This window comes from Trachypithecus francoisi, unplaced genomic scaffold (genome assembly GCF_009764315.1).
Source record: "Trachypithecus francoisi isolate TF-2019V2 unplaced genomic scaffold, Tfra_2.0 Lachesis_group2, whole genome shotgun sequence".
Taxonomy (NCBI): domain Eukaryota; kingdom Metazoa; phylum Chordata; class Mammalia; order Primates; family Cercopithecidae; genus Trachypithecus; species Trachypithecus francoisi.
The window spans coordinates 69726431-69741434 of record NW_022681465.1 but is presented as its reverse complement, the minus strand read 5'-3'; the positions used below and the strand labels follow the sequence as shown (position 1 = coordinate 69741434).

The 15004-nt window shown below is 40.8% G+C and overlaps 1 protein-coding gene and 1 long non-coding RNA gene across 5 annotated transcripts in view; one reads left to right on the top strand and one right to left on the bottom strand.

Annotated features, from left to right (window-relative positions):
- Window positions 1-14588, bottom strand: part of SPEF2 (sperm flagellar 2) — a 203936-nt gene extending 189348 nt beyond the window's left edge. For 3 of the 4 annotated variants that reach the window (XM_033179347.1, XM_033179345.1, XM_033179346.1), the window contains exons 1-2: window positions 14383-14588; window positions 3335-3437 (exon numbers count right to left, since the gene is read on the bottom strand). In XM_033179347.1, the coding sequence (XP_033035238.1) occupies window positions 3335-3437; window positions 14383-14440 (161 nt within the window). In that variant the 5' untranslated portion in view covers window positions 14441-14588. The remainder of the gene's footprint in view (window positions 1-3334; window positions 3438-14382) is intronic. The other variant, XM_033179349.1, reaches the window with a different exon arrangement.
- LOC117065017 overlaps window positions 14574-15004 on the top strand; it is a 109257-nt gene continuing 108826 nt past the window's right edge. The window contains exon 1 of the long non-coding RNA XR_004429794.1: window positions 14574-14646. This is a non-coding gene — a long non-coding RNA (uncharacterized LOC117065017). The remainder of the gene's footprint in view (window positions 14647-15004) is intronic.

Here is a 15004-nt window from a genome sequence, read left to right as displayed (position 1 = left end):
GTAGAGTTTCTGCCGAGAGATCTGCTGTTAGTCTGATGGGCTTCCCTTTGTGGGTAACCCGACCTTTCTCTCTGGCTGCCCTTAAGATTCTTTCCTTCATTTCAACTTTGGTGAATCTCACAATTATGTGTCTTGGAGTTCCTCTTCTCGAGAAGTATCTTTGTGGCGTTCTCTGTATTTCCTGAATTTGAATGTTGGCCTGCCCTACTAGGTTGGGGAAGTTCTCCTGGATGATATCCTGAAGAGTGTTTTCCAACTTGGTTCCATTTTCCCCCTCACTTTCAGGCACCCCAATCAGATGTAGATTTGGTCTTTTTACATAATCCCATACTTCTTGCAGGCTTTGTTCATTTCTTTTTCTTCTTTTTTCTTTTGGTTTCTCTTCTCGTTTCATTTCATTCATTTGATCCTCAATAGCTGATACTCTTTCTTCCAGTTGATCGAGTCGGTTACTGAAGCTTGTGCATTTGTCACGTATTTCTCGTGTCATGGTTTTCATCTCTGTCATTTCGTTTATGACCTTCTCTGCATTAATTAGTCTAGCTGTCAATTCTTCCACTCTTTTCTCAAGATTTTTAGTTTCTTTGCACTGGGTACGTAATTCCTCCTTTAGCTCCGAGAAGTCTGATGGACTGAAGCCTTCTTCTCTCATCTTGTCAAAGTCATTCTCTGACCAGCTTTGATCCGTTGCTGGCAATGAGCTGCGCTCCTTTGCAGGGGTGAATGCACTCTTATTTTTTGAATTTCCAGCTTTTCTGCCCTGCTTTTTCCCCATCTTTGTGGTTTTACCTGCCTCTGGTCTTTGATGATGGTGACGTACTGATGGGGTTTTGGTATAGGTGTCCTTCCTGTTTGATAGTTTTCCTTCTAACAGTCAGGACCCTCAGCTGTAGGTCTGCTGGAGATTGCTTGAGGTCCACTCCAGACCCTGTTTTCCTGGGTATCAGCAGCAGAGGTTGCAGAAGACAGAATATTGCTGAACAGCGAGTGTACCTGTCTGATTCTTACTTTGGAAGCTTCCTTCCACCTGTGAGGTGTGGGGTGTCAGAATGCCCCTAGTGGGGGATGTCTCCCAGTTAGGCTACTCAGGATTCAGGGACCCACTTGAGCAGGCAGTCTGTCCCTTCTCAGATCTCAGCCTCCGTGTTGGGAGATCCACTGCTTTCTCCAAAGTTGTCAGACAGAGTCGTTTGTGTCTGCAAAGGTTTCTGCTGCTTTTGTTGTTGTTGTTGTTAACTGTGCCCTGTCCCCAGAGGTGGAGTCTACAGAGACAGGCAGGTTTCCTTGAGCTGCTGTGAACTCCACCCAGTTCGAGCTTCCCAGGGGCTTTGTTTACCTACTTAAGCCTCAGCAATGGCGGGCGCCCCTCCCCCAGCCTCACTGCTGCCTTGCGGTTAGATCGCAGACTGCTGTGTTAGCAATGAGGGAGGCTCCGTGGGCGTGGGACCCTCCCAGCCAGGTGTGGGATATACTCTCCTGGTGTGCCCGTTTGCTTAAAGCACAGTATTGGGGTGGGAGTTACCCGATTTTCCAGGTGTTGTGTGTCTCAGTTCCCCTGGCTAGGAAAAGGGATTCCCTTCCCCCTTGCGCTTCCCAGGGGAGGCAATGCCTCGGCCTGCTTCAGCTCTCGCTGGTCGGGCTGCAGCAACTGACCAGCACCGATTGTCCGGCACTCCCTAGTGAGATGACCCCAGTACCTCAGTTGAAAATGCAGAAATCACCGGTCTTCTGTGTCGCTCACGCTGGGAGTTGGAGACTGGAGCTGTTCCTATTCGGCCATCTTGCTCCGCCCCCTATACCGGTGGAAGAAATTTCTAAGCAGCAAAGCATTCAAGAAGTTTGCTGCAGGCATGGAGCCCTCATGGAGAACTTCTGCTAGGGCAGTGTAGATGGGAAATGTGGGGTCAGAGCCCCCAAACACAGTCTCTAGTGGGGCACCACCTAGTGGAGCTATGAGAAGAGGGCAACTGTCCTCCAGAAACCAGAATGGTAGATCCACCCACAGCTTGCACCATGCACCTGGAAAATCCACATACACTCAACACCAGCCTGTGAATGCAGCCAGGAGTGGGGCTGTACCCTGAAAGTCACAGGGGCGGAGCTTTCCAAGGCCATGGGAGCTCACTTCTTGCATCAATGTGCCCTGGATGTGAGATATGGAGTCAAAGGAGATGCTTTTGGAACTTTAAACTTTAATGGCTGCCCTATTGGGTTTTGATATCTGTAGAGGGTCCAGGAACCAATACCCCAAGAATACCAAAGGAGGATTGTATCCATCAATTGATAAATAGATAAACAAAATATGGTATGGTATATCCATATAATAGAAATTATTCAGAAAATAAATAGAAATGAAGAAATACTGATACTTGCTAATATGGGTGAACCTTGAAAACATTATCCTAAGTGAAGAAACCAGTCACAAAATGTCACAAATTGTGTGATTCCATTGATATAAAATGTGTAGAATAGGCAAATCCATAGAGACAGAAAAGTAGATTAGTAGGTGCCAGAGGTTGGGTGTTTAGATGCTGGCAATGGTTGTGAAGATACTAAATATGTGAATATATTAGGTGAATTGTGGTACATAAATTATATTTCAATATAGCCACTAAAAACAAAAACCATTGTGAATTTTTTATTAGTAGTTAAGTTCTATTTTATATTTTTAAACCACAAATAATAATACTAATTGTTTACCCAAGGCACTATATGTTGTTTCACTTCTTCTCTTAAAAGAAGGAACAATCGATTAACAAAACGTTAGAAATCTGGTGTAAAATAAGTCCCCTTTAGAGATGAGGTCTTGCTGCAACCATGTAACAGTCTTTCCTTTGTACTCTTGAGAAAATAAAAAATGTATGTGCCAGGAAGGAACAATTTCCATGTTAATGGTTCTGCTTGGGTGTTTGAGGTTTGGAAGGGATCTTATGATTAATGACTCTTTGAAGTTAACTTTGGATTTTCCAAATGCCAAAGAAATTAACTTTTCTTGAAAGTAAAGAGTAGGCCAGGAACAGAAGTGCATGCATGTAATCCCAACACTTTGGAAGGCTGAGGCAGGATGATCACTTGAGCCCAGGGGTTCAAGACCAGCCTGGGCAACACGGCAAAACCCTGTCTATACCTAAAATACAAAAATTAGCCAGGCGTGGTGGCATGCACCTGTAGTCCCACCTATTTGGGAAGCCGAGGTAAGAGGATTGCTTGATCCCAGGAGTTCGAGGTTGCAGTGAGCTATGATCACACTACTGCATTTCAGTCTCGGTAACAGAACAAGACTTTGTCTCAAAACAAATCAATAACAACAACAACAAAGAATAATCTCACTAACCTGCTGTCCAAAAATTCTGAAAAATCATCCTGAAGTTCAAACTTGTGTAGAACTTCTCCAAGTAGATAGCCACTGGAAAATGCCTTTGCAAATGACTTCGGACCTGAGTTTCAAAACATTGAGATAAAAACCATGAATACAATGTTGCTCATAGAGCTAATGATCCCTTTAAATATACATACACTAAAAACTACACAATTTAACTGGAATTCAAAATGCTATGAATATATTTCTAGAAACATCTTTTAATAACCAAAGGAAAGGTTGACATTTAACATAGATATTTTACAAAGATCCCCAAATAAATATAAATCAATAATTGATGAAATACAAATTTTTGAAGGAAGAGAAAGACAATGGATAACATTTTTTAAAAAAATGCTACCAAAAAATTTGTAAATAACGTTAGATCTAAAAACCAGCCTTAAAGATATTTTATAAAATTATACTCTAATACTTTAGTTGGATAACCCATGCAATCTATGATGATAGCATATTTTGGCCAAGTGAGATGCAAGCTAACTTCTTTTAAACAAAGACTTCATTTTAACCTGTAAAACAATGGAAAGTTTACTAAAGCCATTTGCACCTTCTTAAATAAAACCTCCTGAACATAATCAAACTTCTCCTTCATGGTTCAGAGGGGACACTATGGCCCAGTTATTGTCCCATGCAATCATGGAGAGATAGCTCAGAGAAAACTGACTTTGGAGCCAGAGACATCGGTCTTAGAATCCTGGCTCTGCCTCTTACTAGCTGTGTGACATTGGGCAAGCTGCTTCATCTTCCTGAGTTTCAGCCTCATGTCTAGAATAGAGATAACCATATCTATATCTGATCTCAGAGAGCCATTTGATATTAATAGCTCTCTGATGCAATAGTGTTTGAGAATTGCTGGGTACCATGCCTGCCACATAGTAGGTACATAATGATAAGTGCAGAATTTTTTTCTTTTTTTTTGATGGAGTCTCACTGTTGCCCAGGCTGGAGTGCAGTGGCATGATCTACAATCTCTGCCTCCCAGGTTCAAGTGATTCTCCTGACTCAGCCTCCCGAGTAGCTGGGACTACAGGCGTGTGCCACCACACCCAGCTAATTTTTGTATTTTTAGTAGAGAGGGGGGTTTCACCATGTTTCCCAGGTTGGCCTCGATCTTTTGACTTCAAGATCCACCCGATTCAGCCTCCCAAAGTGCTGGGATTACAGGCATGAGCCACCAAGCCCAGCCACGAAAAAATATTTTTTTTAAGTGTTCAATAGAATTTGCTTTTTTAAAAAAATGTTCTTAGTTTTGAGTTACTTGTATTTTTCTTATAAAGTAAAATATATAGAGTTACATGGTATTTAAGGATTATACATAAAATAAATTATATTATCATAGGCCAAAGCCATCATCTCTCAAATCACTTCAAAATCCTCCACAAATATTCCACATGCTTCCATCAGGGTCCTTTAGTCAGCATCGGTTGAAATGTTATATGTTATTCAGTATCACAAATTCATTTTTACCAGATTCTTCTATTTTACCTGTCTGACTAATAATGAGGTGGCTAGCTGACCGTGAAGAAATAACATTCCTTCATGATTTGTAGACGTGACGCTTGGTTGTGTGGTTGCAGAAAGGTGAGCTAAGTTGCTCCATAACAGCCACTGCACAGTCCTCACTCCTAAGATTACACCATATTATAATACTTTTTTGCAAATCTGATACCAGACCACAGTTTTCCCTAAGACTTTCTTAAGATCTGTTCTCAAAACCCTTTAGACTCAGAGGAATACCCCAATCCTTAAGTTGAGTCAATACAATAATAAAAGTAGTTTTAAAAGATGTCAATGATTCCCATTGATTCTATTTATTCAGGGTGAGTTCTTGAACTGTCTAGAATTAAAATCTATTAATTATGGTTACATACTTTTTATTAGCAATAGAAAAAATAAAAGGTAGAAAACATTAAGGGGAAACAGTGCTTTTGTCTATGGATCACTTTAGCAATAAGTAAAAAGAAACTTTTATAAGCTCTAGGAAAATGAAAGCTTCCAATCACATAAACTTGTGTTCAGCTATAGTTCATGTGAGAACAGACACATTCCATCTATTCTTAAAGTCCACAGTCTGGCACCTATTAGTGACGTTTAGCAAGCTTTTCCACAAACAGACCAGTTTTATCATCATTTTAAAACTATTCAGGGTACAATGATCTCACTCTAAACCCATGATACATTCTTTCAGAGTTGATGGTTTGATGCCCTTCCTATCAGTCGTATCTGTCCTTCCAAAGCTATGTCTTAATGTGAAACACTGAAGCAATTCTTGAGAAAATATAGTTAGAGAACCATATGTCCCAAAGCTTCCAGCAGCAGAATTTGAAATGCATGGCATACCTGAGCTTTATAACTCAGCTAGATCTATTGTACCGCCTGGAACACCTTACAGCACAAGTTAAGCTTGAGCTTCATAACCTAGGCAACGACTTTTTCTGACTTTAATGCGACACCACTTGAATATCATAATGCCTTGAATGCTACTAAAATGAGGATTGGCTTGATCTTATACCAAATGTCATCTGTTATTCAGCAAGTGTCTTCTGGCTTCATACCTCAGTAGTCTTTAAAGCAACTGAAATCCAAAGGGTTCTTTCTGCTCCAATGGGCCAAAGTGTGCCACCTCCTCCTGTGTCACTGCAGCTTTCTCCTTCCCTCACAGACTCCAAAGCTCTCGTTGCCACCACGACCCTCAATGTGCCACCCAGGGTGCTCTAGCTGTGTCTTTCACCTCTTCTGTCTGTTGCTTCCTTCTTTCTGCCTCTTCACTTCTCTCCTCCCTAGCCTATCCCTATACTTCCCTTAGTTTTCTAAAGAGCCACTGGACCTAAAACCATTATTCATCTATGGATGTACCTGTGTCTTTCTCTTCCTACGCCATCAGGCACTTGTCCCAGTTTTTGGCTTATTGCTTTCTGTTCAAGAGCTGTTGCTATGTTACCTTCAGGTAATCTCTTTCCCTTCCTGCCTCCCTCTGGGGTTTGCACTGTGCCTGTTGTTCACGTTGACTGAATGCTGAAAGTCTAACCCAGGAATAACTGGGGAATACTAAATCCCTTTCCTTCATCTTCAATTTGGCTGACAAACGGCCTGTAGCAAACCATTTTCTACAAAAAGGTAGCCAGAAAAATAAAATCATTACCCATTTCCTTTGAAATGGCATGAAATATTAATAAGGCAATTATGATATGGATAAAATAGAGGTGTTTATAGTATAAAGGTTAAAGAAGGATAGTAAACCCTTATGTACTTCATTATCATAGTTAACAACAAATAAGCAAGTACCAAAATATCTGTCTGAAGTTTTTTATGCATAAGACACTTCAGATTTCCCACGTGCCAAATCAGCAGAAACTAGAACAATGAATGAAGAATATAGCAATGAGAAAAGCAACAAAGGGGAAACTTAGAGAAAAAAGTTAAAAGAAAAAGAAAAAAGAACACATATAAGAAATTAGACAAGGAAAGAAAAAGCTGAAGAAAAAGTGTATACACTAGGACTAATAGATTAAAACGTATAAAATAAGAAGACAGGGCCGGACCCGGTGGCTCATGCCTGTAATCCCAGCACTTTAGGCTGAGGCGGGCGGATCACAAGGTCAGAAGTTCGACACCAGCCTGGCCAATATGGTAAAACCCTGTGTCTACTAAAAATACAAAAAGTAGCTGGGCACGGTGGCATGTGCCTGTAGCCCCAGCTACTTAGGAGACTGAGGCAGGGGAATTGCTTGAACCCGGGAGGTGGAGGTTGCAGTGAGCCGAGATTGCGCCACTGCACTCCAGCCTGGTGACAGAGCAAGACTCCATGTCAAAAAATAAAAGAAGACAGATAAGAAGCCAGAGAGAGACAGAGTAAGAGACAAAGGTGATAGGGAGAGAGAGAAACAGTGAGGAAAAAAGAAAAGGAAAGAAAACGCTTACTTTTTTTTTTCTGTTTGGTTTGTCATGTTCTTCTTCCCACAAATGTCACTGAATACTATGATTAATTTCAGGATGCCCACCTCTATAAAGTAATTTGCATTAACAATTGAAATTTTGTATGGGGAAAAAGAGGCAGGTTGACTCCAGAACAAGCAACAATGAAAGAATATGATAAGTAAATAAACCATGGGAGCCCAGTGACAATCTTCATCCTAAACCCAAAATTACTTACATCTGGGATTAAAATTATTTAGCAGCAACTCAACCCTGCCTCTAATCTTCCAAGCCACATGCCTGGTCCCCATCACTAAAGTTTCCTTTTTGAATAAATCTTTGATGCGGGCCTCTGTGATGGGTCTATGTTAGGCTGGGACAGCAGGTGAAACGATCTATGTGCCTTTCCATCAAAATAGCCCTTAGCCAGCTGGAGGAAGCACAGAAAGCCATCCACATTCCACATGGTGATAAGGAGAACACAGGTTCTGGAGAAAGATTCTCTGTTAGACTCGTGGCTCATTTACAAGCTGCTTCACCTTGGACAACTATGTAGCCACAGTTTCTCATCTGTGAAAATGAGAGAGTGATGGGCACTACCTTGTAAGAGTAGTTTTGAGAATTAAATATTGTATGTAAAATGCTTAGCACACTGCCTGGCCCACAGTGAAAGTTCAGTGATTATTTTTATTGTTATTATTACTGTCTTCTAATTTAAGAAAGCAGGTCATATTAATTATACAAACTGTGAATAACAGATCCTTAATGATTACAGTACAAACATGCTTGTTTAAAACACAATTCAGTACTCAGAAAGCAAATATTTGGCAATTCCTGGCATTCATATACAGGTCCACTCTTTAGGCCAGATAGGCTATAACTCCCCCACTGGTCTGGGAAAGCACCTGTACTTAAACACAGTCTATTGATACAGCAAAATATTTAAATAGTCACATCCAGTGAAATAAATAAGGACTAAACAGCCTCATGGCATTTCTGGTCAGGTTTTGCTGCCAAATGAGTAATGTACAAAGTTGCAGTTTTCAGAGATTTTTGGATTTTAGAATTTTTGAGGTAAGGAACTGCAGACCTATACCATTTTACGCTCTGTGGCCTTTACTCCTCCTTTACTAGAGTAGGAAAGATCTAGCCTGCACTATCAACTACATTTAAAAAGCCAAGCAAATTTACTCTCATTTGAGATAAAACAAACAAACAAACAAAAAACCCTGCTGAAGGCTTGGAACTGGCATGGCCCTATCAGGCTGTGGTGTTCCTAGAAACTGGCTGGGTGCTCACAGCTAGGCCTTGGCATTCTCCTGCTGAACATAACCAATTTCACAGCACACCAACATCAGACTCTGTGACACTGATGGAGCAAAACAAAAACAAAATCCCTCTGTAATCACGTCTGAGCTCAGACCAAAACAAGAATATTGTCCAAAACACAAAAATAACTAAGTATGTCCCTATTGCGGCCAGTAAGAATGATTGCTGCTTCTCTACTAATTATAGCTTTGCTTTGATCATTTTTCTCACCTTCTAGATAAGATTTATTAAGATACCTAAATCATAAAATTGCCTATGCTTCTGGACAGAATTTCATTCACAGCAAGGCATCACTTCCTGGAATCCTCCTCAAAAACACCTAACACAAGCCCAAGTCATTTCTAGCACCTTCTTAATGAGATGCCCCACAGTCCTCATGGTACCTGTTCTCTCTTGTTACAACAAATCTATAAATCTAACTTTGTGCAACTACAGATGTGTCCCGTGATCTTCGGCAGGGGATACTGATGTTTTCTTTCCTTTAGTTAGAATAGGATGCCCAGTCTTCACAGTTTTATCCTTTGAAGGCTTTGTCATAATTCCTGAGATTTACTATCTGAAACTAAATCTCAATGGCTATATTATAACCCTTTTTAATTGTGAAAATACCGAGCATCAGCCTTTTCTTGCAACTCTATTTCTTAACATTTTTGCTTTGATTTACACAATAGCCTTCTGCTACTAGACTTGCTGTATTAATTTTTAGTCAATGATAGCCAAGTTTTAATCAAGAAAAACGCTGCAAGGCTAGCCAGGAAATATCAAAATCTGTTGCTTTACATCAGAAGCAGTATATTTTCTGATGATTCTGAGAGTTTAAGTATGAGAAAATATGTAAGGTTTAGACTCCCAGTTTAAAGAAGACAAGAACTAAAAGGCAGCAGGCCCAGAATCTCCTGCTAGCTTGCTATTACCTAGGTGCATAATCCTAAACGATGCTCTTAACACATCTGATTAGATTTCCTCATCTGCTAAAGAATTAAATGATGTCCAAGATTATTTTTCAGATCTAAAGTTATATGATTCCGTAATGTGGTAAGGTTACCACAATACGTTATGAACTTTTATTTTATTTTATTTTATTGCATAAAAATAAATATTCAATGGGATTTTTTGATATCTCTATCTCTTTTTAAAATAAAATATGATCTTTCTGAAAATGTTAGGACAAAAGAACAAATCAAGAAAGTATCATTAATGCAGGAGAGGATGCCCCTAAAAGTTAGGACAAAGAGCAGAAAATATCACTCTCCAAAACAAATGCTACTAAGATTTAATATAAAAGGACAAGATTAATCATCTATGGAAACCCATTTGGAAAAAAAAAAACCCAAACTCAATTAACAAGGAGCATAGATTATCTCTTAAAACTCACAAAAATTTATCTATTTAATTTTTTGATATATCATGTAAGCAATGATTAATATATCCCAATATATTAATTAACCTTATTTAAAATAGGAATATGCCCTAACAGTAGAATAATTCACAACTTTTGTAATTTCAGAAGCTTTTGGTAGTAGAAGTAACATTGGAAAATACTACTGAACAATGTGGCTTCTCTAAAGTACTTACTATAAGTCAGAGGGGCAGGAATTATGACTCTAATCTAATCTAATTTCACCTGTCACTGCTATCTAGATGAAATATCTCTAGATCAGAAAAAGTAAAACACAGCACACATTAGCTTTGACTGCCCCTCCAACAATGGAACCATTATTTAGCCTCACAAGGCAGCACATGCAGAGGCTCGGCATTCTCTCATGTTTCTTTGTCCCAATAAGCAACGATGGACTGGGCCACTTCTGAACAAACACTAATTCATCCACCTTTGCCACTTAATCATCTAGGAATTAGGTTATGCCCTATGATATTATAACATGCCTAGATGGCTGAATTTTTGTATCTCTTGTGACTTCAAATGAAAAATAATCCTTATAAAAAGAGCTCAAATGAATATATTTGAGAGAGTTACTTAAACATATATATTTATACCTAAGTTTAAAACTTTAATTTCCAATATAGGACCTAAAAGCTTAAGTTCAAATCCTATCTCTACGGCCTACTAGCTATAGACCTTGAATAAATTACTAAGCCCTCTCCTCCTCCTGACCCACCTGAACATCCAGGGCAATACCTCTTAGGGTTGTTTTTAAGATTAAATAAGAAAATATATGTAAAGAGCTTAGAACAGGGTATAGTATAACCACATAAACGCTCAATAAGGGATAACTTTCATTATTTATTATTCTTTCATTTGTAGACTTCATTTGAACTCCATATGACTGTTCCACAAACTCCCACAATACTTTATTATAATACGCTTATGACATTTCAACTAAAGTATTAAACCTCTTTTTCTCCTATTTTGTCACGTGACATTTGGCTTCTTTTGATTTTTTATCTTTAATGCTCTATTGAATTTTCCCTTCAAATTACAAAGGCAATATAAGCAACAAGCCAGATAACAGAGATGTATAAAGAAAAGCTAGAAATCTCCCACTTCCCCAGGGTAATCCCTATAACACACTTGTTTATATCCTTCCACACTTTGCTCTATTCTTACGCAAACCATAATATGAAGACTCATGTGTATGTCAATAGCCCAGTACATGTCTTTCCATACTTTTCTTCATGTTCATATAAATGTCCATATTCATAAGTGTGTGTTTCCTAATTGGTACAAATATACAATTATACTAGTCACAGTAAGCTCTAACTTTTGGTTTTTACTTGACAAAAATACATAAATATTTAGGCCAAAAGTTATAGCCGTTAACTCATTCTTTGTAGTAACCGCATAACAATTCATAGTATGAATAAAGCACCATTTATCCAAGCATTACACTTCTGAAGGATACTCAGATTGTTTCCAATTTTTATTTTTGCCCCTGTAATTCATGTAGCAATAAACACCCTTGTTCAAATATCCTTATACGTTGGTGCTTTTATTTTTATTTGATAGATGCGGAGAAATAAGATTTAGAATTTATGTCCAAAGTGCTATTTTAAATGCTTTACATTTAATATCCCATTTAATCTTGATACAACCAGATGAGGTATCATTATTATTGCTGTTTTTAAGTATGATGAAATTTAGGTAAATAACTTGTCCAAAAGATTTCCAAGCTTTCTAACCTCCAAGTTCTTGCTCTTTACATTTCCCTTACCCAGAAATTGCCTGATTACTTTCCCCAGAGGTTGCACCCACTCACAGTCCTTCCATGATAGATTCTACTAACCATCCAAAGCCTTCCGCTGTGCACCACAGAACAGTTTATCTGGTGATGGGACAGCAGCAGTAGGAAATGTGCTTCCTTGGGTGCACAAATACTAGCTTGTTGGCTTACAAACATAGTTAAGTGTGTTCCCTATAGTCCAAAGGCCTTTTACAATGTGGAATCTGGTTACCTCCTTGAGGACTCTCTAGGTCTATCTCTCTTTTTTTTTTTTTTTTTTGAGACGGAGTCTCGCTCTGTCGCCCGGGCTGGAGTGCAGTGGCCGGATCTCAGCTCACTGCAAGCTCCGCCTCCCGGGTTTACGCCATTCTCCTGCCTCAGCCTCCCGAGTAGCTGGGACTACAGGCGCCCGCCACCTCGCCCGGCTAGTTTTTGTATTTTTAGTAGAGACGGGGTTTCACCGTGTTAGGCAGGATGGTCTTGATCTCCTGACCTCGTGATCCGCCCGTCTCGGCCTCCCAAAGTGCTGGGATTACAGGCTTGAGAGGTCTATCTCTCTTATAGTAGTTGAGATAAAAAAAAAATTAATACGTTTGCCAGTAAATGGAAAGCAGGACACTCCATTAGAACTGGGTGTCTCTGCTAGCTTCCAGATCTATACTTCAGGAAAGCAGATGCCAGGAATTTTCCATTCATAGGCTAAATGTTGTCAAAATTCTTACTTAGTCTTCAGTCTTTTCATGTTTACAGAATGAAGTCATTCTTTCTCCACCTCTCAAAACCAAAATTTCCAAAACTAATTAAAATTATAATGGCATCTACTGTTTTTATTTTATGTATCTTTATTAATTTCATTTATTTCTCCTAAAAGTATTTCAAAATGTTGCAATAGAGTCCTGGGGACTTCAGCAAAGGGTGGTTTTTGTTTTGTTTTGTTTTGTTTTTTGTTTGTTTCTTGAGACAGAGTCTTGCTGCATTTGTTTTTTGAGACAGAGTCTTGCTGGAGTGCAGTGGCGCGATCTCGGCTCTCTGCAACCTCTGCCTCCCGGGTTCAAGCGATTCTCCTGCCTCAGCCTCCCAAGTAGCTGGGACTACAGGCACCCGCCACCATGCCCAGCTAATTGTTGTATTTTTAGCAGAGACAGGATTTCCCTATGTTAGCCAGGCTGGTCTCGAACTCCTGACCTCATGATCCGCCTGTGTCAGCCTCACAAAGGGCTAGGATTACAGGCATGAGCCACAGTGCCCAGCCCGGGTGTGGTTTTTACTAATAAAATAAACGAACTTAATTAAACTAAGCAATATGTATCTGCTTTTCCTTTAGAAGAGTACAACTTAAGGGCATGATATTTTATTTTGGCTCCTATGGTGAGACAGGAATAAGAAACAATAAATGCTAAATATTGTACCCAGTCCATCATATTTTAGCAAATAAACAGTTGGAGACACAATGGGATAATTATAGAATACCAGGAAAGAATTTATGGCAGTTCATAGGGAGTGTGTACATTGTCATTTGACAAAGAAAGTCTGACGTTTATGCCTCAAGAAATGCAACAGGAGATGCTCTGTGTTAAAGATCCTCATGCTAAGAGTATTAATAACTACTTTGCACCCACAGAAACACTACCGATCTAGCAACTTCTGTGGATAACCTAAGGTTGAACTGGCACCACTGCCTCTCTGGTAGCAAGCTGGTGTTAAGCAAGTTCTTCTGGGAAAATGGACTGAAATGACTTTCTGAAAACCTCTTCCCTTAAGAAAAAAAAAAAAAAAAAAACTGAAAATGAACTCCTACTGAAGAATTACCAGGCAGTCAAGGAAGCTGCCAGCATGTGAAATTGCCTCTGCGGTTGTCAGACTTGGAAACTTTGGGTGGCAACTGCATGGTTAGGATAAAATTAGGTTGGTGAATAAGGTCAGCTTTGGGCAAGAGCCAATAGTGACCAGAAATAGCTAAAGTTTGTGATTTGGGGCTTAAAATTTACTAAAATTTGTAAATGTTAACGTATTCTACATTAACTTATTTTACACCCACCCTCCCCTGCCGGTCAGTTAAGTATGGAAAGCATTATTAGGTCCATTTTACAGAGAAGGAAACACATTCAGAGAAGGTATTGTAACTTGTCCAGGGGCTTCATATTTCATCGACTAGCCAGCAAGCACATCATGCTTCTGCTTCTGGTGATGTGAAGGAGGCATCGTTAGGGTCAGACTACAGAGTTCGGCAAAGTTTCCTCTCCACAGAAGCAAAAGAGACCTTCCTAAACCCGCTGATTGCCCAGAACCACGTCACAAGTCAAAATGCCTGCGGGTTGGGCCCACCGTGACAAGGGTAACTCGAGAGTGGCAGAGTGGGGACGTGACAAGGCCTTGGCCTGGCTGGGGTGAGCTGTAGGGAGGTGGCGGGACGGACCTCGGGCACTACCTAGCAGAGTTGCTCACTGTGGGGTGCTGCCGGCTCCGCAGGTGCCCCACCCGCGCAGCTCGCGCCCCGCCCGCCACCTTCCCTGAGTGCTCTGAGCTGCAGGCTCTGCGCCCCGCTAGCCCCTCAGCCGCTCGCCCCTGGCTATGATCACTCACTCACGGTCCGGGACACCTTCAACTCCTTGTTGAGCCACTGGCATAGGATCTCCGACATGGTTCAGCCGGTACCTCAGACCGCAGGCGGGTGCTAAGAAACTCGCGGGGAACCAAGCCCGCCCGCCCGCGTCCTCCTGTTGCCAAGGGCAACCCTTTGCTAAGGAAGCGTATCCAGGCTGGGACTAGACGAAAGATATAGAGAAGAGGGGACGCTAGGGCTCAGCCGCAGAGAACAGAAAATCGTGTTCCGCCACCTGCTGGCGGGTAAGACTTGAGCGTGCGCCAGCGCAGGAGGAGGCAGTGGGAGCCTGTGAGAGAAATTAGGGAGCAGTGGGTGTGGGCAGGGGCGAGGCGGGAACACTTAGGGACAGAGCAGGGGCTTCTTAGGTGAGCAGAAAGAAAAACGAGAGTCTCCGCAGGACTCCGTGGCTCACGCCAATAATCCTACCACTTTGTAGAGGGTGTGGCGCTCGCTTGACCCTGGGAGTTCAAGACCAGCCTGGGCAAGGTAGCAGAAACCTTTTCTTTCTGTGAGAAATTAAGCGGGTGTGGTGGCCTGCGCCTGTGGTCCAGCTGTTTAGGATGCTGATGTGGAAGGATCAACCCAGGAGGTAGAGTTTAC